General features: G+C 44.5%; 2 protein-coding genes across 5 annotated transcripts in view; one reads left to right on the forward strand and one right to left on the reverse strand.

The window, feature by feature from the left end:
• Positions 1-627: 627 nt before the first annotated feature.
• Positions 628-13,739, forward strand: LOC141567354 (uncharacterized). The gene is made up of 6 exons (XM_074314103.2): positions 628-738; positions 4,369-4,526; positions 5,192-5,297; positions 5,988-6,209; positions 6,966-8,578; positions 13,546-13,739. The coding sequence occupies exons 1-5, from the start codon at positions 628-630 to the stop codon at positions 6,978-6,980; spliced, it is 612 nt and encodes a 203-aa protein (XP_074170204.1). The 3' UTR covers positions 6,981-8,578; positions 13,546-13,739.
• Positions 13,605-27,060, reverse strand: part of SMURF1 (SMAD specific E3 ubiquitin protein ligase 1) — a 103,804-nt gene continuing 90,348 nt past the window's right edge. For 2 of the 4 annotated variants that reach the window (XM_074313460.2, XM_074313462.2), the window contains 7 exons: positions 26,157-26,271; positions 24,748-24,926; positions 22,895-23,032; positions 21,980-22,100; positions 20,343-20,544; positions 18,713-18,788; positions 13,605-16,856 (listed from right to left, as the gene is read on the reverse strand). In XM_074313460.2, the coding sequence (XP_074169561.1) occupies positions 16,757-16,856; positions 18,713-18,788; positions 20,343-20,544; positions 21,980-22,100; positions 22,895-23,032; positions 24,748-24,926; positions 26,157-26,271 (931 nt within the window). In that variant the 3' untranslated portion in view covers positions 13,605-16,756. Of the gene's footprint in view, positions 16,857-18,712; positions 18,798-20,342; positions 20,545-21,979; positions 22,101-22,894; positions 23,033-24,747; positions 24,927-26,156; positions 26,272-27,060 lie in introns of all 4 variants that reach the window. The other 2 variants (XM_074313459.2, XM_074313461.2) reach the window with 1 other exon arrangement.

Below are 27,060 nucleotides of genomic sequence, written 5' to 3' on the forward strand. Positions count from 1 at the left end.
GTACAATTACTTGGAGGACTGTCTTTGTGAGAGTGTCTGTGAGAGGAGCCGTACTGAAATGACAGGTGATGGCTGACAGGCAGCTGCTGCATTTCCCCGAAAATAAGACCGGGTCTTGTATTAATTTTTGCTCCAAAAAACGCATTAGGGCATATGTTCAGGGGATGTCATCCTGAAAAATCATGCTAGGGCTTATTTTCCGGTTAGGTCTTCTTTTCGGGGAAACACGGTGATAGGTGCTGTCATGCAGCCATCAGGCCCCCAGGAGAGGAGATGCCCCCTGACCGGCCTCACTGTGTAACAAGGCCTCCAAGCCTGGGGTCAGGTCATTTGACACATTAAGTTGCCTTCGTGCTCTTGGAGAATCACGTGGAACATGGTGATTGACGTACGAATGGCGTTTGGGTCCAGGGAGTCTGGAGTCTGTCCATCATCTCAGGCTCGCCCACACCACGCCCCGGTTTCTAGAAAAACCAACCTTTGAACAGCCAGGGCAGGAGTTCCAGGGGAGATCCAGCATCTTCTGAGCTCCATCTGAAAGTGGCAAGATCAAGGACCTGGACTCGGGAGACCCCGAGCCAGAGAGCCAGAGCCTCCGAGACCGTGAGCCTCGGCTCTCACCTGAACATGGCGTCGCTGGAAGTTGGGCCCTCGGGAGACGAGGAAGGTCAGAGAAAGGGCTCATTTACCGGGGGGCACACACGGTATATGTCCAGAGTCTCCAAACACTATTTCAAGGTAAGGACTGTTATTAGACATTACTTTATTGTGGCAAAATACACATAACAAAATTTACCCTCTTAGCCATTTTTAAGTGTGCAGTTCAGTGGCATTAAGTACAATCACATTGTGTAACCATCACCACGGTCATCTCCAAAATTGTTTTCACCTTCCCAAACTGAAACTCTGCCCCATTAAACACTAACTCCTTGTTCTCTGTTCCCCCAGCCTCAGGAAAATACTCTCCTACTTTCTGACTCTGAATTTGTCTATTCCAGGCATCTCGTCTAAGTGGAATCATACAACACATGTCCTTTTGTGACTGACTTATTTTACTCAGTGTAATATCCTCAAAGTACATTCATTTTGTAGCATGACAGTTTTCCTTTAAGGCTGAATAATATTCCATTGCATATATACACCACGTTTTGTTTGTCCATCTTCCATCGATAGACACTTGGGTTGCTTCCATCTCTTGGCTAGTGAACAGTGCTGCTCTAAACACGGGTGGGCAGTGCTCTGTTTGACTCCCAACTTTGAATTCTTTTGGGAATATGCACAGGTGGAATTGCTGGATCTTACAATTCTGTTCTCCAGTTTTTGAAGACCTGCCACAGTTTTCCATCACGGCTGCACCGTCTTACACGTGCACCAACAAGCACAAGAGTTGCTCTTTCTCTACATCCTCATCGACATTTGTTTTCTGATAAAAACACTTGTGTTTTGATGAGAATCATCCCAATGGTGTAAAGTGGTACCTGTCTTGTGGTTTGATTTGCATTTCCCTAAAGATCAGCGATGAGCATCTCTTCATGCGCCTATTGACCATTTGTGTACCTTTTTTGGAGACATACCTGTTCACACCTGTTGCCCATTTATTAGTCAGGTTGTTGGAGATCTTTATATATTCTAGATATTAACCCCTTATCAGATATGATTGGCAGTTATTTTCTCCCATTCTGTGGGTTGCCCTTTCATTCTGTTGATGGTGTCCTTAAATACTGCTGCTACAGGTGATTAATTTTTAATGTCGTACTTGACAAAGGGAAAATATAACTGGTATACAAGAGAAAAGTTTGGGAAATAGTAGTTGAAACATCTCATGCTTATATGGATTTCTTTATAATGTATGATTTTTTAAAAATCTATAGCTTATATTTAATTCCAAAATTTAATGAAGAGTCAACTAAGTGTGGACCTATAGCATACATACACATATAGATGAAAATCTTAAAATACTACCAAGTATAATTCAGACCTGTTTTTGCTCCTGTGCCTCATGAACGTAGCGTGATAAAACCGAGTTAATGGTGCATTATCCTTTTCATATATTTCTGGATAACATGCATCATTTTAAAGGAATTACCTCGTTGCTATATTCCTCTGGAACTTACCAATCTACCTCCAAATGATATTGTTCTTCACCTATAATGGAATAATCTGATAACAGTAAACGTCCATCTCTCCCTTCCCGCTGTGCTATTAATGTTACATGTTTTGCTTTTATGTTATTAACTCCATGACACATTGTCATTACTGTTCACACCAGACCGTGGGTTCTTAGCAAGACAAGTTATATTGTTCCCTTATCATGGAGGGTGGGGGGGTGAGGAGATAAAAACGCCTAAAAAGGCTCCTTGGGAAGCTGGTATATATTCACTTTTTTAGCTCTAACAGCGTTTTTTGGTATGTGTTTCTTAGGTTTTTCTATATATAAGAATATGTTCGGTCTGCTTTGCTTTCTGGTTTGTGAAAGGGGGTGGGGACCAAGCTGCCAGTGTCCCCAGACCGTGCTGCCACACCAGAGAGGGGGCGGCCGAAGGCAGGTAAAAACGTCTTCAGTTTTACTACTGCTATGAATGGGGCTTTTGCTTGGTTTTAGTTCTTTGCCTGATTCCCGGAGCTCCCATAGTTATTTTAGCCAGTATTTAGTTGTTTGTCTAATGATTCCTGCGGGTTGAGGGTCTGGGGCTGCCTCGTCTTCCATACTGCTGATGTCACACGAGGCAATTGATTGACATTTTTCATTTTTTTAAATTGAGCTGTAATTTACAAAAGTATTAGTTTTTAAGATTGTAAATGATTGTGTAAACATTAATTTTAAAATTAGACTAAATCCAGCCTGTGGTTCACAGAAATAAGCTCTGAGGCGCTGGGGTCTTCTCAGTACAGACCATGTAGTGAGTGACATGGCACCAGCCAAAACCTGTCCTCCCAGCCTCACATCCTCTAGACAGAAAAAAAGGGAACAGTTACTGCAGGAGACTCACTTTTAAATAAAGTACAACTTTATGTCTCAGAGGACTCTAATCATTGTTGAGTTTCCATTTATGAGAACTCAACATTATTTTAGAGGAGAGAGAATTTGTTCTTTTTCTGGGCCAATAGAAAAAACTTGTTAAGTAGCAAAACAAAAGTACTATTTTTATACTAGCCAGAAGCCAAATAAGATGGAAATAAATTTGCAATAAGATCACATTTCATATTGTATGTTTATAAATCATATCCTAAAAATGATAGTTTTATGAAGCTTTCATTTGAACTATTGTGCAATCACCTAAACAACAGCAATTAAACTTAAAGAGAAAATGGTCAAAATTATTTTAGAAGACAAAATAATTATTGCTGTACTTATGGATTCCTGCAGAGGACTTATTAATAACAACAATTCTGTAGTAACAGTACCTACAAATAGAATGGAGTGGAAGCAACTAACTTATATGATTCATGTTTAAATAGTCTTCAGTTATTAATCATTATATCAAGATTCTGAGTTGAACCGCTGTATAATCTCTGAACTAAAAGCAATGAAGCTAAAAGAGAAAAAAACTCAAAATTACTTCAGTACAGAAATTACTGAGCACAGAGTCTGGCTGAGGTTCCGGGTCTTCCGATGGGCGCATTGGAGGCTGTACCTCAGGCTGTGTGGACAGAACGGGGAATCCAGCTCGCAGCGTAGACATTTCTGTTGTTGGTGGAGTGTATGTTGGGACAACGAAGACTGTTGGGGAGAATTCTTGGGGGGCCTCATCCTCGTTGTCCTGAATATAGCGAAGGACAGGTGTCTTAGGCTGGTCCCTGGGAGCCCGTGGTAACACCTGTGTCTGAGGGGAGAACTCAGCCAGCAGCTCCAGGCAGGTGCGTGTCCAAGCGTCTGGGCTCTGCCTGGCCATCAGGAGCACGGACAGCCTGGGGGAGCACCTGGGTGCAGCCTGGGTGCCTGCACCTCACAGCTCGACGCTCCTTCTTCCTGAGCAAGTCCGGCTTCCAGAGGATTCTCTGTGGGCCTCTCAGGCCTCTGCCAGATGCTCCACTCGAACTATCAGGGACATATGTTCAACTTTGATTCCTTCTGATAAGTTTCATCTGGAGTGTGCATTCTCTTGTTGTAAATCGTGTTTTTCTTGTGGAAATGAGCTGGCCTTGATAATGGCCATTGCGGATTTCTGTTTCCAGGATTTGGGTCTCTGGTGCGAGTCCCAGCTCTTCGCATGCATGGCTGGTCTTTTACTTCGGGAAGGTTCTTCTCTCTTTTCACAGGGAATTTGCTCTTGATTAAATATCCAATAGAAATTCATGTTTTTATCTCAGGGCAGTTTCTGCCAGAACTTTCCATTTCACTTTCTACCACTGTTGTTTTAATTTTAGAGTCATAAAGGAGATGGGACATTTCAACACCCAGGTTCCGGTCCAAGCACAAGTGCTGTGAGTTGTGACCAGGAGTTGACGAGGCTGGTTTCCCCTGAGAGCAGAGCAGTTCTGACCCCTCACGCTGCAGGAAGGCTTGACAACACCAACGCCTGCAGGTAAGTGTCAAGCCTGTTTTCAGTATTTTTCAAACCTCCAAGATCCTATAACTTTCATATATGAACTACCATTGATACATTAAAAATGATTTCAAACGTTTTTATAGAAGTTTGTGGATTTTAATTTTTTCTCATTTTATTGAATATAACTGACATCAGAGTGTATTATTAGTCCAAGGTGTACAATATGATTTGATATATGTGTTTACCACTGTGTTTTCTCACTAGGGTGAAGTACTCTGTTTGCGGATTTTTCAGTACGATCTTTAAGAGCATTGATGAGTTGATCTTACCTTGCTACTTTACCATATATTTGGTTTCCTCTTTCGTCAAGAGTTTTAAAATACTGTTTCCCCCAAAATAAGACCGGGTCTTATAGTAATTTTTGCTCCAAAAGATGCATTAGGGCGTATTTTCAGGGGATGTCTTATTTTTTCATGTACAACAATCTACATTTGTTCAAATACAGTCATGTCGTCTTCTTCTGGAACATCATCATAGTAACGTACTAAATGCGTCCGTCTGGCTGACGATCTTACCTGGGGCTGATTTTCGGGGAAACACTACACTTATTTTAACTCAGCCACATCAGTCAGTTTCTTCAAAAATCCTTCCAACTTGCCTTCGGAGGGATTTTCATTTCTTAATGGAGCTGTCACCTCCAGGTCCACGATCCCACTGTCCATGGTCTCTCCACAATGTCGCCGACCCTTCCTGTGGGACCGAGCCGGTGGCCTCACATCTTTACCCGTCCCCCGCGGCTGCTGTGTGGTAAGTGGAACAGAGGGGGCAAAAGTGGGAGGAGAGCCCAGTTAGGGGAGAAGTGTGGCTGTTTGGCCCTCCCCTCTGTCCAGGTGGCCCCTAGCTCAACAGACAGCTGGTGCCAGAGAGCGCAGCTTTGGGCATGCCGACTGCAGATGGCTCAGCGCTGGGAAGGGCTCAGGGTGGCAGCTGACAGGGTGAGGGGCAGCTCGGGAGCTTGGAGGCCCCGGATGGAACACTGGAGATCTATTTATATCAAAGAACTGGGGTTAAGGCTACTGGCTGATATGAGGGTGCAAAGGCTTCCCCAAGTCCCGCAGCACTGCCCTTCTGTCAGGGTGTGAGGCAGCGACAGGCGCTGGACTGATGGAACAGGGTTCCCAGCCCTTGTGTGGGAGCAGGAGGGAGAAGGCAGACATCCCCGGGTGTCTCTCCTCTCAGGCTATGGCATTGATTTCACTCAGTGAACAACTTGCTGATGTTTTACATCTGTACTCACTTGACTCCCTCTCAGACCAAGACGCCGTGTATTTCCAGGGGTCCAGAAGGTGCCCTTCGATGCGTCCCACATATCCCCCTCCCCAGAGGGAAGGCCTGTTTTGACATGATGTCATTTTGTCTGAGTTTTTTGCCAACTTTTTTGATAACCATTCGTGTTGTTGTATCAGTTGATCTTTTTATTTTAATCTGATTTTACAGATAAGGAAGTGGAGGCTCAAGAGTGAAGGTCACACAGCTGTGGACTGGAGCGGGATTCAAACTCAGGACTCTCCTAAAGCCTCCGGATCTTGTCCAGACTCCGGGAAGGTCACAACCGGGGCATCTCTACCCAGAGCCCCAAGAGACGCTGGGGACTATGGTTCTGAAAAGTGCGCATCCAGCACCCCTGCCATTCTGGGCTTGCGACACAGATGCAGAAAGGTAAGTCCTTGCCGCTGTCCCACGTGTACATGATGTCAGAACACTTCCGTGTCTACACGGCTCTGAGCACTTTACACAAGGACACATGTAAGTGGTACAGTGCCCTTGGAGGAAGGGGCTGTTATCCCCACTTTACAGATGAGTAAAGTGAGGCATGGGTTAGGTAATGTATCCAAGGTCACATTACAAAGCCAGGATAATGACACTTTGCCTCTTGAGGGCATTGAAAAGGAAAAAAATCTGCATGTGTGTGTCTGCATCTGATCACCAGGCAAAACGCAGAAGACAAGTTAATACGGTTCCCTGAGGGAAGGCCAGTGTTTCTGTTGGTGGAGGGGAGGATGAAGGAACAAACTAAAACTTCCCAAAGAGCAGGCTTTTAAAAAGTCATCAAGATAATAGGCAGGGAACGTGCGGGAACAGACAGGTAGGTGTACTGACTTGTTGAGAAACCTGACAGTATTTTGACTTCGACAGCAGAAAAAGCTGGCGAGCCCCAGGAGAAGCTCAGCGTGTCCTCACAGGCAGCAGAGCGCAGGACACGTGTGTGTGCGTTTTCTAGTGACAGTGACGGGGTGGGAAATAGACGAATATGACCAGACAACGTCAAGGAAGTTAGCGGAGCAGAAAGCAGCAGGACTCTATTTCCACTTTGACGAAAACGGGAGTTACGGAATCTGGTGTAATGATTTTGGAATTCCAGAGTCTATTCGAAAGCTTGGCTAGTAAATTGTGGTTGATTTTGGTCACTTTCAGCTTTTAGTGCAGTAGCTGCCCAGCCCCCCAACCCCGTGGCGGGCGGCCGTGCCTGCGCTCCTCGTGAAGCGTGCTGAAGCCAGAGTCGCAATAAGGACCTTGTCCTCCAACTGTCAGCTTCTGTGTTCTGATTGCTGCTTTTGACCAAGGAACAGAAGCAGGAGGCCATTGTTGCATCCAGGAGCTTCCAGGGGATTTAAAGGAACAGCTGCAGTTTTATTTTTTCCCCTTTGGGAGACAAACATTTAACGATTAGGATATTCAAAAGCAGCTGCGTGGACAACCTCTGTCAACTGAGGATGGCCTCCAGCCAAAAACTAGTAAGAAGCTGGGACCCTCAGTCACAAAGCAACAACAAAATGAATTCTGAAGGCAACCTGAGGACGCTGAGAGGATTCTTCCCTGGTTGAGCCTTGAGAGGAACACAGTCTGGCTGACACCTGGATTGCAGCCTGTAAAACGCAGACCACAGGACCAAATTAAGTTGCGCCAGAAAAAATGTGAGAGAATTTTTTTTAAAAAGCAGCCACCTATACAAGGGAATTTAGAAAGCTATACTCATGCCTATGGAAAGACATAGGCTCAGGGAAGACCTGACACGACCTTAAATTTTCACCTTCGGCTGATCCCACTTTTAACTTGAAAAAATAAAAACCCCGGGAAAAGAGGAGAATCTGATTTGCAGAGTTACATTATAAGATTCAAATGTCTAGTTTTCAACAAAAAGTTAAAGAAATCGTCACAGAAAGCAGACTTGCTAGACAAGGACTAAAAGCTGCTGAAAGGACTAAAGGAAGACATGGAAAAAGACAGGAAAACAATATACGAACAAAATAAGATATTGATAAAGAGAGAGATATTATATAAAGGAACGCCCTCCCCCAAAAAAAATTCTGGCACTGAAAAGTCCAATAACTGAAATGAAAAATTCTTTAGGCGTTCAAAAGCATATTTAAGTAGGCAAAAGAAACAAACAATGAACTTAAAGACAATTGAAATTATTGAGAAAAAAGAATGAAGAAAAGTGAACAAAACCAAAGGGATTCAAGGGACACCATCAAGCAAACATATGCATTGTGGGAATCCCAGAAGGGACGTGTGTGTGGGGGGGGGGGGGGGGGGAGAGAGAAGAGAGAGAGAGAGGCAAAAATGAATAATTTAAGAAATGACAAAACTTCTCAAATTTTATGCAAGACATGAATCCTCAAATCCAAGAAACTCAACAAACTCCAGATAGAATAAACTCAAGAACACATTATAATCAAACTATCAAAAGACAAAAACAGATTCGTGGAGAACAGCAAGAAAGACCGTCACATACATGGAATCCTCAATAAGATTACCAGCAGATTTTTCCATCAGAAACCTTGGAGGCCAGATAAATAGTAGATTTATTCAAATTGATGAAAGAAAAAAAAAAAGTCAGAGTTCTGTATCCTGCAAAACTGTTTTTTGAAAATGAAGGAGAAATTAAGACATTTCCTGGTAAAAGCTGAGGGAGTTCATTACCAACAGACATGCCTTGCAGGAAATGCTAACGGGAGTCCTTCAGTACGAAAGGATGCTAGACAGTAACTCGAAGCTGTAAGGAGAAAGCAAGATCTCCAGTAAAGGTAAATACACGGGCAATTATAAAAGCTATTATTGTAATTTTGGTTTGTAAGTCCACTTTTTATTTTATATATGCTTTAAAAGGCAAATGCATAAAAAACTACTAATATATATTGGCACAAAATGTACAAAAATGTAATTTGTGACATCAATAACAGAAGGGGGAGTTGGAGCTGTATAGGAGCAGAGTTTGTGTATATTATTCAAGTTAAGTTAGCACATATTCAAATTAGATTGTTATAACTTTAGAATGTAAGAACAATCCCCATGGTAACCACAAAGAAAAAAATCTATAGAATATACACAAAAGGAAATGACAAAGTAAAAACGTGTCACTATAACAAATCAAATAAGCACAAAAGGCAGCAGTAATGGAGGAAATGAAGGACAAAAACTATAAGGCATATAGAAAACGAATACCGTGTTTCCCTGAAAATAAGACCTAGCTGGGCAATCAGCTCTAATGTGTTTTTTTGAGCAAAAATTAATATATGACCCAGTCTTGTATTAATTTTTGCTCCAAAAGATGCATTAGAACTGACTGGCTGGGTCTTATTTTCGGGGAAACACGGTAATAAAATGGAAGAAGTAAATACCCCCTTATCAGTAACTACTAATGTAAATGTATCAAACTCTCTAATGAAAAGACAGTGATATACCGTGGTAGAGTAGGTAGCTCCAGGCTCGTTCCCCCATGGAAACATTAAAAACAAGAACAAGTAGAGAGACTAAAATGACTTTATAGGACCTCTGGAAACCAGTTAAAGATCTATAGCAACCAGGTGAATGCCAAGTCAAGAAACAGTCACATTCAAAATGGTAGGAAATTTTGTGGCAATTTACTTGCCTTTGCATCAACCCTTCCTGGCACAGCGCTGCGCGGTGGGGAGGAAGTGGCCCAATTCCTAGTTTCCTCCCACCCCTCTCCCCCCACATGTACATATGAGGTAAAAAAAGAACCAAATTCTGGAGCTGAAAAATACAATAACTAAATTGAACAGGTCAATAAAGGGGTTCAATTGCATACTCAAACAGGCAAAAGAATCAGTGAACTTGAAGGTCATTTGAAGTCATTGACTCAGAGGAGTAAAAAGAAAAAGTGAAGAGAGCCTAAGGGATTATGGGTACCATCAGCCGACCAACATAGGCATTACTGGAGTCCCAGAAGGAAAAAGAGGCAGAGAGCTTATTTGAAGAAATAATGGACAAAATTTTTCCAGTTTCAGGAAAGAACTGGACATGCAAATTTAAGAAACTCCAATTCCTACTAAGGTAAATTCAAAGAGACCCACAGCAAACACAGAACTGAAGGGGCAAAACAGAGAGCTCTACAATAGTAGTAGACTTCAATACCTCACTCTTTATAGGTCAGAATGAGACAGATCAGTAAGAAAACGGGGACCTGAAAAACAGACCAGTTAGATCTAACACACATATACAGAACACCCCACCCCACACTAGTGTAATACACACCTTCTTCAAGTGCACATAGAACATTCTCCAGAATACACCAGATGTTAGGCCATAAAACAAGTCTCAATAAATTTTAAAAGACTGAAACCATACAAAATATTTTTTCTTACCATAATGGAATGAAATTAGAAATCAGTAATGAAAAAAAAATTCAAATATGTGGAAATTAACATATCACAAGGGAAGTTAGAAAATACCTTGAGATAAATGTCAGTGAAATTATAGCATATCAAAACTGAAGTGCTAAAAAAGAAAATTTATAGTTGTAAATGCTTACATTAAAAAAGAAAAATGGTCTCAAAGCTACAACCTACTTTACACCTTAAGTAACTAGAAAAAAATAAACCCAAAGCTAGCAGTGGAAGGAAATAATAAATATTATGGCACAGAAAAAAAAAAAAAAGAATAGAGAACAAAGAAATCATTGAGGCCAAGAGTTGTTTCTTCAAGAAAAATCAACATAGTGACAAACCTTTAGCTAAATGACTAAGAAAAATAAGAATTATTAGAGTAATAGTTGACCCTTGAACAATGCAGGGGTTGGGGTGCTAAGCCCAGTGCAGTCAGAAATCTGTGTATAACATTTGACACCCCCCCCCAAACTTAACTAATGATAGCTTACTTTTCACCTTAATAACATAAAAGTCAAGGGGCCGGCCCGGTGGCTCAGGTGGTTAGAGCTCCATGCTCCTAACTCCGAAGGCTGCCGGTTCAATTCCCACATGGGCCAGTGGGCTCTCAACCACAAGGTTGCCGGTTCAACTCCTCCAGTCACGCAAGGGATGGTGGGCTCTGCCCCCTGCAACTAAGATTGAACACAGCACCTTGAGCTGAGCTGCCTCCCGGATGGCTCAGTTGGTTGGAGCACGGGCTCTCAACCACAAGGTTGCCAGTTCAATTCCTTGAGTCCCCCAAGGGATGGTGGGCAGCGCCCCCCTGCAATTAAAAATTGAACACGGCACCTTGAGCTGAGTTCCCGGATGGCTCCAGATGGCTCAGTTGGTTGGAATGTGTCCTCTCAACCACAAGGTTGCGGGTTCGACTCTCGCAAAGGATGGTGGGCTGTGCCCCCTGCAACTAGAAAACGGCTACTGGACCTAGAGCTGAGCTGCGCCCTCCACAACTAAGATTGAAAGGACAACAACTTGAAGCTGAACGGCACCCTCCACAACTAAGATTGAAAGGACAACAACTTGACTTGGAAAAAAAGGCCTGGAAGTACACACTGCTCCCCAATAAAGTCCTGTTCTCCTTAAAAAAACAAAAAACAAACAAACAAAAAGCACATAAAAGTCAACACATTTTGTATGTTGTATTATACACTATTCTTACAAAACAGTAAGCTAAAGAAAATGTTAAGAAAATCATGAGGGAAATTCATTTACAGTACTGTACTGTATTTATTGATACGCTAAGTTTACATCATCTGTTTATAAGATGAATTGCCTATCAGTAACTGCATCAATGTTGTCTTATACAAAACACTGTAGATGTTAGAGGTATGATAGACATTAGACATCAAAAATGAAAAGAATGTGAAAAAGAAATTCATATTTACTTACACGTTTTACAATTCCTCTATTGATAATGAAGCAGCAGCAACATGATTGCTTTATGGCAGCCTGTAGTTGATGTAATTGCTTCACAGTACTAAGGAAATCTCAAAAAAATTTCTAATACATTTGTGAAATAAAATTTGTGGTTTTTAATAAGTGGATTGCGCAGTTGTTAAGGGTCAACTGTACTATGAATAACTGTATGCCAACAAAATGGATAACCTAGAGAAATGGACAAATTTCTAGAAACATACAGCTTACCAAGACTGAATCATGAAGAAATAGAAAATCTGAATAGACCTATAACTAGTAAGGAGATTGAATCAGGAATCAAAAACCTCCCAACACAGCAAAGCCCAGACTTTCACTAGTGAATTCTACCAATCATTTAAAGAATATTTAATACCAGTTGTTCTCAAACTCTTCCAAAAAACTTGAAGAAGAGAAAATGCTTCCTAATTCATTCTATGAGGCCAAAGACACTACAAGAAAACTACAGTAGTGTTCCTCATGAATATTTATGCCAAATCTCCAACAAAATATTAGCAAATTGAATCCAACAGCATAGTAAAAGGATTATACATCATGACAAAGTAGGATTTATTCCTAGAATGCAAGGATCACTCAACACACAAAAATCAATGTAATATATACCATATAACAGAATAACAGGAAAAATCACATGATCATCTCAATTGATGCAGCAAAATCATTTGACAAAATTCAACACCTTTCATAATGAAACCTCAATAAACTAGGAACAGAAGGAAATTATCTCAACATAATAAAAGCCATATATGAAAAGTCTCACAGGTAACAATCAGACTCAGTGGTGAAAGGCTGAAAACTTTTCTGTTAAGGAACAAGACAGGGAAGCCCACTCTCACCGCTTCTATTGAACATAGTACTGAAGTCCTAGCCAGAGCAATCAGGCAAGGAAAAAACGAAAGGCACTCCAATTGGAAAGGAAGAAATAAAATGATCTGTTTGTAAATAACATGATCTTATGTGTAGAAATCCTAGAAAATACACACACAGTTACAACTAATCAATGAAATCAGCCAAGTTGAAGGATACAAAATCAACAAACCAAAATCAGTTGTTTCTATACACTAACAATGAACACTCCAAAGAGAAAATTAAAAAAAGCAATTCCACTTAAAATAGCATTGAAAAGAGTACAATTCTTAGGAGTAAACTTACATGCTGAAAACTACAGAACATTGCTGAAAGAAATTAAAGATTCAGATGTTAGTCTGTAATCTTTTCTGGGTACCATGCCCCAGTCAAGTTCTCACATAACATTAACTATCACACCAAGTGTCCGCCAAATGAACGGTAAAACAAAATGTGATATATTCCTACAATGGAGTATTATTCAGTCATAAAAAGGAATGAAATTTCGATATATGCTCTAACATGGATGGACCTTGAAAAAATAATATGCGAAGGGAAGTAAATCAGACACAGGACAAATATTGTATGAGTCTCTCTGTATGAAGTACCTATATGAAGAATAAGTAAATTCATAGAGGTTCCCAGGGCCTGGGTCAGGGGAGAATGGGATTTGTTAGTTAACGGGCAGTTTCAGTTTGGGAAGATAAAAACGTTTTGGGTATAGATAATGGTGATGGTCACACAACATTGAAATGAATTTGATGCCACTGAATTGTACATTAACCAATGTTAGTTAAATTGATAGGTATTATGTTTTACCATAAAAATATATAAAAAAGAAAAAAAAATCCAACAAATATGACCAGTGTGTGAAGAAGTCAACAGACAGGCGATGTTTTCCCTCACACACGTTTCTGCTGGGTAGAGCACTTATGGCTGACTGCCATGTTTTCATGAGTTTCTTCCACAATTCTATGCTTGTTTGTCCTTTTTCCTTAGAAGGCCCCTGCAGTATCTCTGACCACTGACTTCCTTTCTTATAGGACTATCACTTGGAAATTGGAATATCACTTCCACGCTGAAATAACAGATGCCAAAAATGTAAAGTTGTGAGTTTATTGCATATGTAACAAAATGAACCTGACCTCCCTGGTCCAGCCTGCTGTACAATCACTGTTTGTTTTGTATTTCCAGCTGGTTCCATAACCACATTAAATAGAACTAGTATTTCTTTAAATACTTTTGATTTTGACATAAAACAGAACATTAGTGTACAACTTTCACAAAATAAATCAGCAATAAAAACAGTGGGAAGAATAACAAGGATAGCAGCAATACTTAAAAACAAGACATTACAAAATAAATTAAAAAATACATTATAAAGTGGTTGAGAAACAAAAATAAACAAATTTTAAAAATTCATACTATGTTTCGGGAAGGCTGCCGTGCGCGTGGCATACCCCTGGCTGCAGAAGCCCGTCCTGACAGCTGACCTGAGGGCCGCCCGACCTAAGCGCGGAGCGTTAGGCCGAGCAGGCTCAGGGGCCACAGTTCCATCCCACAGGCGGAATCTCCCTGCAGACGTCACGAGCAAGTCACTGTCCCCCAGGCCGCCCCTCTACGTTTCCTCCCCAAAGCGCTGGCAGAGCGGTGGTTCGCTACATCCCTGAGGGTTGGCTGCTGACCGCTGGCGAGGGCAAGCCTGGAAGTTGCGCCCCTGAGGCATCTGGGCAGAGGCGAGGGGGCGGGCGGGGTGGGTGTCTGGGATCACCGACGGGTGACCAGCGAGAGTGCACGTGTGGACCGGGTTCCTGCAGATTGGGAGCTACACTGTTCTCTGGGGTGGATCAAAGGCCCAAACCACTGTGGATGTTTAAGCTTCTAGAAGTGCAGTGCCGCTGACGGGCAGGCCTGCGTGGCAAAAGTAAACGGAGCCCTGGAAAGCTCTGCACTTTCAGGCGCCTGGGTGACACGCACAGCTGATGGGCGTGCCACGTGCGGCGTAAGGAGGAAAGCAGAGAGCCAGGCCTTACTGGCGGGTAACCGGTGCGTCCTGAGCAGCCCCTGCAGGAGCAGGACACGACCCTCTGGATCTCACTGAGGAGACACGTGACGCGAGAGCAGCCTGGGCTGCGGGTTCTGAGGCTCACGCACGCTCCCAACAGCAGGAAGGAGTCAAACGCGACGTGCCTGCTTCCAAGTCTTTCCAGCCACTCAACCCTCGTTTCCTTCCTAATCACTACACAATTTCGATCACCACCATAGGAAAAATCGGGTGGGTCTCCCCACTTTCAGATCTCTGATGGATGTCTTCTCCCACCACGTGAGCTGAGACCTGTCTGGTGGGAGGTCGGTATTTTCATCTCCTCACGTCCACAGGAAGACTACGAGGGAGGACTGGATGGACTCAGTGGGGAGCCAGCTTCTAGAATGACCTCGGCAAGTATCATGGCAAATGAGACACAGGATAAGCCCAACTGGGGCAAAGCCCAACTCTGGAAAGAGCCACCGTTTCACTTGGACTTCATGAGTGGACTAAGTTTTCCTTCTGTGGCAGGAAAAATCGACACCCCTTCTATCTAGATCCCCAGTCAGTACAGAAGCTAGGCTTTCTCGCAGCCCCTGGAACCCACGGCTGGTGACCCGTGGCCCCCACTGGGCAAAGCTCAGCGCAGGGGGCGGGTCTATCTCCTAAGAGGGCCGAGCGCTGCCCGCGCCAAACCGCAGCCCACTGCTGGGGAAGCCAAGGGCCGCGCAAGCGCAGAAGGGTGAGTACGCTCCCTACCGCGTCTACCGGGGTTAGTAACAGAAAGAACAGTGAAACAGTCGTCCAAACGCTCCTTCCAAACCCATCTCAGACCCACAGCTGGATTCCAACGCTTAACTCAAGTTTTTCAACAGCAAAATTTCAGCAGTGAAATGTCTTGCTAAGGAATTATCCTGCACTTGCCCCCAAAACAAAAAACAAAAAACCAGACAGGAGAGCTTGCTGCTGCTGCCATTGTCCCCTGAAGTTCAGCTATCCGAAATCAAGCCGCTTAGTTAAAACACTGTGTGAACTTTTGTGCAAACTGGAAAATGGTGTTAGAAACTTAGGGTCGAGGCTTGCTTTGGCCTTGCTCATCATACGAAGACATCTGGGCAAGTAAATCGAGTGGCAGTTGTCACTGTTACCATCTGACAGTGGGGAAATTGGCTGAATGAGTCAGGGTGGACGCGTACCCCTCTGCTGTCAGGTTTACATCCATGCCCTCCTTTGTGCAAAACTAACGTGGCGTGGATTCCGGTCATCGCGGTTCTGCATTCCCGCTCCCTTTTAAGCTAGTTTGCACCACCCCAGCAGCTAGACTAACAGAATTTTGTTGAGTTAGTTTAGATCTTAGCCATTTCCGCACAATAGTTTGTTAGTATTCAAGTGGCTCAGTTGCCACTCATCTACATACAGGTGGTAGCTGAAGCCACAGTTTGTGAGCTGAGGCTGGTTTTGGCCTGTTCTTTCATAAGCTTCGTTATGTGGTGGTTTCATTGGAAAAATATTTCGAACTGGATAGATAATGCGGCAAAATGGACTCTTTAAAGGAAAGATCATTTTTCTCTAAGTAAAACAAAATTTTCAACCAGAATACCCTGAAACGACCTACCCTGGGCCTCCAGCTAATGCTGCTAACGCTGCCCCCCAATTCCTTTACCTTTCAAAAAGGGAAGCACATTTTGGACTCAAGTTTCCTGCTGTGGCAGAATTCCAATAAGCATATATATTATACAGTTACTTTTCAGGTAGAATTTAATCTGCTACCCAGAGCAGGCTGCTAGGATGTGAAATTTGGAATTTGTTTTGAGGCAGAAAAGCTGGGATAGCTGCCAGTTACAAACCCTCAGTAAGCCAAGCTCGGTTCCGTAACTGCAGGTCGACACTCCTATAAAGAGCACAGGGCCGTGAGCCTGTCACCGTGTTACAACCGGAGCAGAATATCCTGTGTGACCGAAGCCAAATCTAAACCTGGCTGCTTTTTATTGGATGGGTGATGGAAGGGGGTGGGAGTACTGTCGTAAAGGAGGAAAATATGGGTGGGAGCCACCAATCAAAGTCCCCCCGCCCCCTTCGCTCCCCCAATGAAAAGGAGGGGAGACAACCCTTTCCCTCAGGTTATCTAGAATTCCAGTGCCTCAGCCCGCTTTGCAGGAGGCGCGCAGAAAGCGATATGCTTTTGGTCTGGCGGTCGTGAGCTAGAATCTGTTGCCTTTGGTTGCTCTTCACTCCACAGCAAACCCACAGGTCTCTTCCACTGCTGTTAGCAGCTTCTCGTAGAGCTTCTCATAAGACTCATAAGGTGGAATGTCGATCCGGTTAAAGCTGGAATGGGACAAAAGAGTGACAGTCACTGCTGGGGGCAGTCTGGCCATAGGAGCTGCCTCAGGGCCAAGGACAAGCAGGAGCAAAGCATTCGCGGGGGTTGCAGGGCAATGAGAAGGTGGGAGTCTCTGGTCACCAGTACTCGGGGGTGGGGGGTGGGGGTGGGGGATAGGTGAGTTTTCCACACCCCACTTGTGCTTTTCTGCTTCTAATGCCAAGAGTTTTCAACACACAGCAATAAAGGTCTTTAAAACTAAAATAAAACCAAACTACTATCTACTGTTGATATTAGGATAAAGCTCTTAACTTGTTTTGTTTGTATTTTTTGTCTTTGGGAGAAATCACTCAGTACCAGGAATACCATCTTTGTAGGCCAGCATAACCCAGACTGGCCGGCAGTCAATTGCCACTAATAATTTACTGTATGTCAGTCTATTCCTCTGTGACTTGATCTGAGACCAAAATGGGGCAGCCTGGAAAATCCCCTGCAAAACCAGAAACTGTATCTCAAAACTAATAAAATGTCAAATCCCTGCTAGATGAAATGAATCTTAAATTTTGGACTCAGTATTTCCATGGGGAAATTCATTTCCAGTGACTGTGCAAGGAAAAAGACACTCTCTAAGAAGCTATTATCTCAACAAACAAAAAAATACAAAACTGTGATCCAGAGGACACAGTGTGGCCTATTGAATTACTAGGGGTTAGGCAACTAAGGATGGTTTTTGTTAAGAATGAGTCGGGCTAAATGGTGTTGCAGTCTTTTTTCAGGAGCATTAGCATCGGGGGAGATTTTCCATATCTGTTTTATTCTAGGCACTAAACTAGGAAAGGACAAAACCTTAGGAGGAGGGGGTGTGCACACGGCACCCTTCCTGCAGCGCCAGGCTGGGGGCAACGCTGTGGACGCCCCTACAGTCCCGGAAACAGCTTTCACAGCCTTTCACACATGTGCAAACCCCAGTTAGCCTATCTAGCAGCTTGCCCAAAGTCACATATCAGAGGGTGTCCGGGCCAGCATCTGCACCCCCGTCCTCGGCTTACATTGCATCACAATGCATCTCAGCAACATGTGGGACTGGTTCTTCTGAACTAGAGGTAACTGTTCTCAATAAATTGTTCTGAGACAAAATGTATGTAAGTGATTTGATTTTTAAACCACAAAGGAAATAATCCACTACAGATACCGTGTTTCCCCAAAAATAAGACCTACCCTGAAAATAAATCCCAGTTAAGATCGCCAGACAGACACATTTAGTATGTTATGAGGATGTTCCAGAAGAAGATGACATGACTGTATTTGAATAAATCTAGATTGTTGTACATGAAAAAATACAACCCTGAAAATATGCCCTAATGCGTCTTTTGGAGCAAAAATTAATACGAGACCCGGTCTTATTTTCGGGGGGAACATGGTATTAAATTGAAATTTAGGGAGGATGTATTTTTCAAAATAGGCAAGTGCATCTGTCACACGCAAAGTTGAGGGGACAGTGGGGCCCCAGGAAGGTCAGATAAAGTGAAGACCAGTAACTCCCACTTAAAACTACAACTTGTCCCACTGACAGGTACACGTGTGCGCTCATGCATATGTGCAGCGAGGCCCAGAAAGTGCAGACGAACCCATGGGAGTGGCAGCCAACACCAATCACATCCCACAAAACTGGTTTCATGGAAGAGACTTCTCATAACCCTTACATGTGACACGCTGCTCAGTGCTTGTCCCATTCAACACTGGTGCCATTGCCAGTTGTTACCTGGGACTCTGCATAAATGAGACAGCTTAGAAAGTCGCGCGAGAGAGCACACGCTGTAGAAGCTCCTAGGGGATAGCGCCTGCACAGCCCTTTGCTTACCAGGTATGGGCCTTTGGCAGGTTGTCTGTGTTGGCGTCGATCAGGTGGATGGTGAACAGCCGGGGCCCTGCCGCGCCTGTAGAACCTTACAAGACAACATTCTAGTTAATGCACTTCAGAGGCTGGGCCTGGGCCCCACTGCTGAGCATACCCTCGGCCCAACGCCCCGGCGGGCTGTCCCGCCAGAGGGTCACAGAGTTGCCATGGCAACAGGAGCCTCTGCCTGGCCATCAAGTGACTAATCAGACATTTAGAAAGTCCCTGGCGCAGAGCAAACTCATGAGCACTCTCCTATGCACCTGACCATGAGCTGGCTCCAGTGGGGGTGTCTGCAGGTAGAATCCTTAAATCATCAGGGATTTTCTTTTAATAGAAATGTTTAGCAAGCAGGCCCACTATTGGTAGAGGACAGCGGTGGTAAAAGAAAAGCAGGATATAGTCATGAAACATCTTCAGGCAGAGGTATGATGGGAAAAGACAGACACAAACACCTGGGACCAAAGCCCAAGGAAATGGAAGTAACTTCTCTCTCAAAGAAGTGCTTAAAATAAGAAAAAGTCTACAGAAAATGTTCTATAGGTGAAATATCTCTGTTCTCAGTATTAACAAAGTTCAATTTACTAAATTTCAATATATTACTATTCTTCCTACTCCTTCTGGTTATCAAGGTTATCAAGTGACAAAAATCTGAAACTTTACAAGTCACAGGGCCGGGGAGAAGCCTACGAGGACTTTCCCAGTTGACTAGCTGTGGCTGACCGTGAGCCTCTCTGATCTCCTCGTGAGGCACAAAATCTTCAGCATCTATAGCCTTCCAACCGCCACTCCTGACCTGGGTGAGCCAGGGACCCAGTCAGAGCTGGAAGGCATGAGAGCGCACGTGGGTACCTAACTGGACAATGCAGCCTGTCAGGTAGCCCCTGTATAGATGAGGAAACTGAAGGCCAGGGAGGACCCCTGGAGCTAATGACCCACATGGAAGCAATACACTGGGTCTCTTGATTCAGGAGGGAGGGGCCTGACCTAAGTATCTACAAATGAATCCATAGTACACTTTAAAAACTCTGATTTCTTTCGCAAAAGCCTTGTTATTTGTACCCTCCTTTGTCAACCAATTCTATGGGAGGAGACACACTGGGCTCCACTGGGTCCTTCCTTGTTCAGATCATTCCAGACTCGGCTCCGAGTGGACATCAGGCTGGCCAGCACCCGCCACGGCTGCTGCAAAGTAACGTCCACCTGCTGATTCTGGCTGCAGAGACACTAGGAGGGGTGGGTGTGACAGGAGGCGGGGCTTTGTTCTGCTGGTATCCTCTCCTACACGTTTATATTTACAGACACTTCCTTTCAACTTGGGAAAAGGATAGCAGAGCCTTGAGGACTGGGAGCAGAGATAACGGCAACCAAGAGACCATCACCTTTATGGGGAAAAGGGTCTCTATGGCCAGTGGGAGTGAGAGCCCCTCTGCCAGGTGAGCACCGCGCGGTGATGAAAGCACACATCATGTCGCTTTCTAGGCGTTTCAGGAAGACCACCCCACCACATTCCTGTTCTCCCTGCCCCGGCCCAGGGGACAAGACGCCCAGTGTAGATGCCCTGCGCCAGTGGCCCCGCCCCCACGTCAGTCACCTTGCAAGGCCTTGAAGCCTTGGAGTGGGACTCGGGTGGATCCTGTCACAAACTGCAGGAGCCTGGCCCTCCTCTCCTCGTCGAAGGTCTCCACAGCCTGCCAGAACCACCTGACGACGCTGCTGTCAGCCGCGCAGTGCTTCAGCCGCGTGTTAGCCTTCCAGTCGTTCAAGTCGATCTTATCCAGGCCGCCTACGATCAGCTGTGAAGGGTTCATGGGCAGTTACTTCTCGGATGTGTAAACCTCTCAGGTCATGACATGCCTCCCAGGTCTCCAGTACGTGAAAGGAGCTAAAAACTTGGTCCCAGAGCAAAGTAGCAGCTATGTCCAAATAAACTAGACACACATTTAAACAAGAAGAAAGGCAAGCAAGCAGTACGCCTGAAGCACAACGCCTGGCTTTCTGCCACCTCAGGCTGGTTTCCAACCCCTAGGATTGTGGTACACAGCCACTGACAGGTCATTTTCTGCCACCAAGTTTGTGTTTGTGTTTTTGTATCACATTGGTGCGGACGGAAGAACCACCGGCAAGACTGCATGGAGCTGAGTGTAAAACGGGGCCGCGCACATCTCAGGAACCTCACACAACAATGATGTGTGGAATTTAAAATCTGAAGAGAGGGGTGGCCGGATGGTTCAGGTGGTTAGAGCGCGAGCTCTTAACAACAGGGTTGCCAGTTCGATTCCCACATGGGCCAGTGAACTGCGCCCTCCACAACTAGATTGAAAACAACGGTTTGAGCTTGGAGCTCAGCCACCGGTGGGCGACCAGTTTGCTCAGTGGTTAGAGTGTGGTATGCATAACACTAAGGTTGCCGGTTCAATTCCCACATGGATCAGTGAGCTGTGCCCTCCACAATTAGATTGAAAAACAAAAACGACGACTTGACTTGGAGCTGAGCTGCACACCCCCACAACTAGATTGAAAAAAAATAAAACAACAACTTGACATCCTGGAAAAATACACTGTTCCCTAATATTCCCTCCCCCGCCCCCCCAAAAAAAAATCTGAAGAGAAGGGAATGAAGCAGGAGTTACATGCTGGTTTCTGCAACTTGCTTAAAAAGTTCCCTCTGGAGAGCTACTGTCCCACCCAAGGGAGGCTCCGCTTGGCTCAAGCTCTCGGCATCTTACTGGTGGCGGAAAGACAGAACAATTTTAAAGGCTTGAGCTATCTGGCACCAAATAGATGGATTAGATGGATACGAGGTGAATGCCTCATTGTTTAAGTACATGAAGTGTGATTAGAGAAAACAGTAACACTTTGTTCAGAGTCTAGTAAGTGCAGAATAAGAATAGCACGTTGACATTGTGGGAAAAGTTGGCAATATACAAGATAATTTCCTCGATCTGAGGTGACTACACAGGACGGGGTCAGGAATCCCTACTGCTAGAGATCCTGAAAATACGATCAGCCACAAACCACCCTCAATAAGGCCCCCAGAATTATCTGGATTCACTGATGCCAGGTAGATGCCTGGCCTTGTCATAAACTGGCTCAACCCTCCTCAACCCCCTTCTCACTCCAGCCCTGACTCTACTCTGGGAGCCCCGACAGACCCCCACGCCTGTGAGGAATCCCCGCAAGCCTCAGGGCCCTTTAAGAAAAGCCTGACTCGACACGCTGAGCACGTACCTCCAGTTCCTTTTGGTCAAAAGGCTTCAATAAGTGTTGAGGAATGAGCTCATTAAACCCTTTCTGAAGAGCTAAGAATTGGGCTTCAATTCCTCTCATAAATCTCCAATTTACATATAACCTGAAAGAAAAATTCACAAGTTGGAAGCAATACCAACGGTTCATGAAAAATGTTTTTCTCCATTAACAGGTTCTGACATCCACCTGCTGAGTCCAACGCCCTGCCCGCCCAGCCGCCCCAAGGTGGGAGGAAAACCCGTGAGTTGGTAATACCCAGCCTAAGGATCAGGTTAAAATAAACCAGCTCGTGCCCTTATATCTTCTGATTCACTGCTAGAAATAGCAGTAGGGTTTAACCTGACCTATCCTAACAACTGCCACAATTTAAAAATGTATTGGAAAATAAAATACAGGATGCTGTGAGAACTACATACCAGTTGGACAGCCTGAGCACACGGAGGTGCCCTTGTTTCTAAATCTCCACTCTAAGTGACTAGTCATTTATTTGCTGTGATTAAGTGGGAAAACAGACTACAATGGAGTAGACTTCCTGGAGACTGGGCTCAAGGAAACGTCTAGGTTTCCTTCTCTCTCCTACGCTCTGGCAGCTTTGGATGGATCTGGGTGGTCACTTGAAAGTCCTTCCCCCACCTGGGTTCTGGGGTCATTAGTTTCCCTCTGCCAGGTCAGGCCTGGTCGCATCCGGGCTCCTCCACGCAGACCTGCCCCTGCTGAACCTAACGGCTTCTGGACGTCTCTTCTGTAATGTGCTTCTGGTCACAAGTGCTGGCAGGGACAGGCAAATCTCACGCAGCAAGTGAGCCCCACAGTCCATGAACTCAGCCGTGCCCGGACGGCCCTGGGCACCTGGGTGTCTGTCCCCACTGGCAACCACCAGGTTCCCCAGAGCATTACCGGACATATTCTTTCTTGTTCTCCTCCGTGACAGGAACATTTCTGCCGTTGGGCTTCAGTTCATGCTGAAGAATCCTCCCGAAAGCGTTGTGTTCCACACAGAAGGTGTGGTCCAGCACAGGGGTGATATCGTTCTCTCTGGCAAAGTCAGGACAGAAGACAGATGTCAGTTAGAGTTTTGCCGCCACATGGCAGTGAATGGAACGTTAAGTGGAACAATCCAGTACGAAAAGAGAGCAAGCGAGTAGTTACTGACTGCAGACCAGAGAGGACAGGAGAGCCTCAAGTGGACACAGCTCGAGTGAGGGCAGGAGGGTGTGGGTGCTGGACGGAGCCCGGAGGCCACAGCCCCAGTTCCAGATGTGTCCCAGACTCGGTTTTCTCATTCACAGGAGGGTGACAGTACCTCTACCATTCTATGATTTTATAAGATACCTGGTTGCTTTGTAAACTGAGTCTGTGAGCAGAAAGGAGGGAATCGTGAGGAGGAACTGAGTCAAAAGTAATCAACCTGCAGGAAGCCACATTAAGAAAAAATCACTCCCCCTTTTTAAGGCAGCCTTTTCAAGTGCATCAGTTCAAACAAAGAAGCACTTGAAAATTAAAACTGGCTTTAATATGCCATATTTTTTGAAACAGAGTAAAAGATTTCCTACAGGATGGAGGCCCTAACCCCCACAGGCTACCTATTTCAAGTTGGGACATACGAAACGAGGCTAACCAGCACACAGGACACAATCGAGAGGCCTGACTCCCGTTCAGCTCATCAGCTTGTCCTTCCTTTGCCAGAGCCTGATCTGTCATTCCTGTGAAACCGGCTCCTGCACAAGGACCACGACACCTACTACACCGTAGGAACACCATGGCACTGTGCCTGCTGCTTTTACGAGAGTGTTTAGGATATTCTAAGCCAAGGTGACTAAATAGTAATTTTTTTTTTTTTAAGATTTTATTGGGGAAGGAGAACAGGACTTTATTGGGGAACAGTGTGTACTTCCAGGACTTCTTTCCAAGTCAAGTTGTTGTCCTTTCAATCTTAGTTGTGGAGGGTTTCGTTCAGCTTCAAGTTGTTGTCCTTTCAGACTTAGTTGTGGAGGGCGCAGCTCAGCTCTAGGTCCAGTTGCCGTTGCTAGTTGCAGGGGGCGCAGCCCACCATCTCTTGAGGGAGTCGAACCGGCAACCTTGTGGTTGAGAGGACGCGCTCCAGCCAACTGAGCCCTTCGGGAACTCAGCTGCAGCTCAGCTCAAAGTGCCCTGTTCAATCTTAGTTGCAGGGGGCGGAGCCCACCATCCCTTGTGGGACTTGAGGAATCGAACTGGCAACCTTGAGGTTGAGAGCCCACTGGCCCATGTGGGAATCGAACTGGCAGCCTTTGGAGTTAGGAGCACAGAGCTCCAACCGCTTGAGCCACCGGGCTGGCCCAATAGTAATTTTGTTTTGATATTTTCTTATATCCAAGCATTTGACACTAGATGCTTTGATACTAATTTTGTTTTTGATACTTTCCCTCTAGCGATTAATTGGTGATGCCTTAGAGTGTCAAAAACCCCAGGCCTGGGGTTTAATATTTGTGATCATACATTAATCATTCAAGGAAATAACAAAAGAAACTAGTCCATGAAAAGAAACTAGCCAAATATGAGGAAAATAAGTCAATTAAGTTTTTTTTTTTTTGTTAAATCTACTTTTATATTTCTGGTGGCAAACAATAGTTTGTTTATATCTCCTCCAATTTCACACCCATCTCCAAAATATATACACACGCACACACAAAACAAATGTATATGGCATATACTAAGAAGGGTGGCTACATATTAATTTTCAATTGACTGAGCAGTGAGTCGATACTTACAGAATCCACACTAAGCTCTTATGTAGTTCTGGGTCCACCGATTCCAAATCAGAGAGCTGGATGGGTTTCCCCAGTAGCTGCTTGTAGAAGGGAACTGTGAAACCCCCGTTTATGTAGTGTCCATGAAACACCGCCAGACCCATGATCCGACCCACAAAATGGAAATAAGACAAATGGTCCTGTAGGGGGCGCCAGAGAACATGAATTCATTAGCTAAATGACAGGCCAAACAAAGTGTAGCTTGGGGATTTCTCCAGCTTCTAGGGAGAACTGTCCCCCAGTCAACCAGACACTGAATCAGTTACTCACAGGCTGTACTCATGGCCAAACGAAAGAAGGTTGCTTAGTCAAAATTTTGAGCATGTCTTTTGTATAGATCGTCTGAACATTTTATTTGCTGTTAGTTCAAACACCTTTTCCTCAGAATGGCTACATAATTTATGGGACCCAGTGCAAAATGAAAATGCAGAACCCCTTATTCAAAAATTAAGAATTTCAACATGGTGACAGCAGAGAGTCAAACCAAGCACAGGTCCTTCTGAATGCCCACCCTGGAAGCTGGCCCTGCTTCTCCTTCCCATTGCACTAAAAAGAAATAAAGAGCAAGGGGCAATTCCCCTGCTTCCTCTGCCACCCCTCCCCCTGTCCCACGAGAAAGAGGAAGACAAGAAATCTAAAAAAGGAACACAGAGGAAAATAAATATGAAAATCAAATATAAGAAGAACCAACCATTCTAAAACCCAAGCTGTTCTGGTTTTTAACTAAAAAGGGAACCTCACAATTCTACATTCAGGTTGGAATCATAATCAGAGAATTAGTGAAAACCTTGTTTCCATGTTGGGAAAAGGTTTGGTCACATCTGAACGCTTGTGGTCGAGCTGGTCTGTGACATGGCCCCAGAGGCCGTGGGCCCCACGGGAAGAGTCTTACACTCACCCGCTGCCCAGCCCTGGGCCAGAAGCTCACTCTGCACTTATTTCCTCATCTCTAAAACAAGCAGCGAACAGTGTCTGCAGCAATGGCCAAAAGGCCAATTACGGAAATATTCCAATTTTGACTGGGAGGAGGATGGACTTTGTGACCCGCTCACTTCTTAGAATGACACTGTCAACATACACAGTCATCATAGCAGAGTTCCCTCAAGTGGCAATAAAACGCTTTGAGTACATGAGCAGCTCAATGTCCGCCTTGTTCTCCTTGAAAACAACATACCCAAAGGTCCCGGTCACTAGAAATACAGGGTTGAAATCATCTCTCTTTATCCAGTTCTCACTCTATTTTTCAATGTTCTAGTTACCACAGACCTTAATTTGACAGTGAATAAACCAAACATTGAGACTGAAGCTGAAAATCCACTAAAAAACTTCTCCAACTTAAATGCCCTACCTCTTTATTCAATAATACTTACAGGGTTGATTGAAGAATCTGGGTTGATTTGTAACATGTAAATATTGTCTGTAGAATATTGGAAGAGTCCATAATAGGGATTCAACATTTCATGGCACAATAAATAAAGCCACTCCCTAGGAACAAAGGAAGAAGAGAAACATTTTATATGTGTTAAAATACCAATTTAGATCTTAACAAAAGGACTGTACCGCTGTGTCCTGGAAAGCCAAACTGGTAAGAGTACCTGGCTGGGAGTGAATGTGATTTGCACAGATAGGGAAAATAAGTCTAAAGAAGTAAAAACTTGCTTCTAGTAGCATCGGAAACGGCTTTTCTGGCCAAAATGCCAACCACAACTCAAGCTGAGAAACAACGGTTGTTGACGAGAATCAGCAGCACCTTAAAAGTACAGCATTCTCAGCAGTCGGCTTGGTGTCCTTGGCCCAGCTGAGGTTTTCTCTGCTAGTTTGCAAAGATCGCAACCTCAGGCGATGAGGAACGACCGGATGGCTCAGTGGGTTAGAGCGCGAGCTCTCAACAGCAAGGTTGCCGGTTCGATTCCCACATGGGATGGTGGGCTGCGCCCCCTGCAACTAAGATTAAAAACGGCAACTGGACCTGGAGCTGAGCTGCACCCTCCACAACTAGATTGAAGGACAACGACTTGGAGCTGATGGGCCCTGGAGAAACACACTGCTCCCCAATATTCCCCAATTTAAAAAAACACAAAAAAACACACCTCAGGCGATGATGTTAATGATGTGTTAGTAACTAACAGAAGTGCAGTAAAAAGCAATATGATCCTACTTTTATTTAAAAAGCGTGTGCACACACAGACACAAAACAGAAAATCCATACGCAGAGCACAGAAAAGACAGGAAGGACTCACACTAACATGTTGACAGTAGTTAACTGCAGAATCA

The sequence above is a fragment of the Rhinolophus sinicus genome, chromosome 5 (assembly GCF_057876585.1).
Source record: "Rhinolophus sinicus isolate RSI-liver-muscle chromosome 5, RSI-T2T, whole genome shotgun sequence".
Classification (NCBI taxonomy): Eukaryota; Metazoa; Chordata; class Mammalia; order Chiroptera; family Rhinolophidae; genus Rhinolophus; species Rhinolophus sinicus.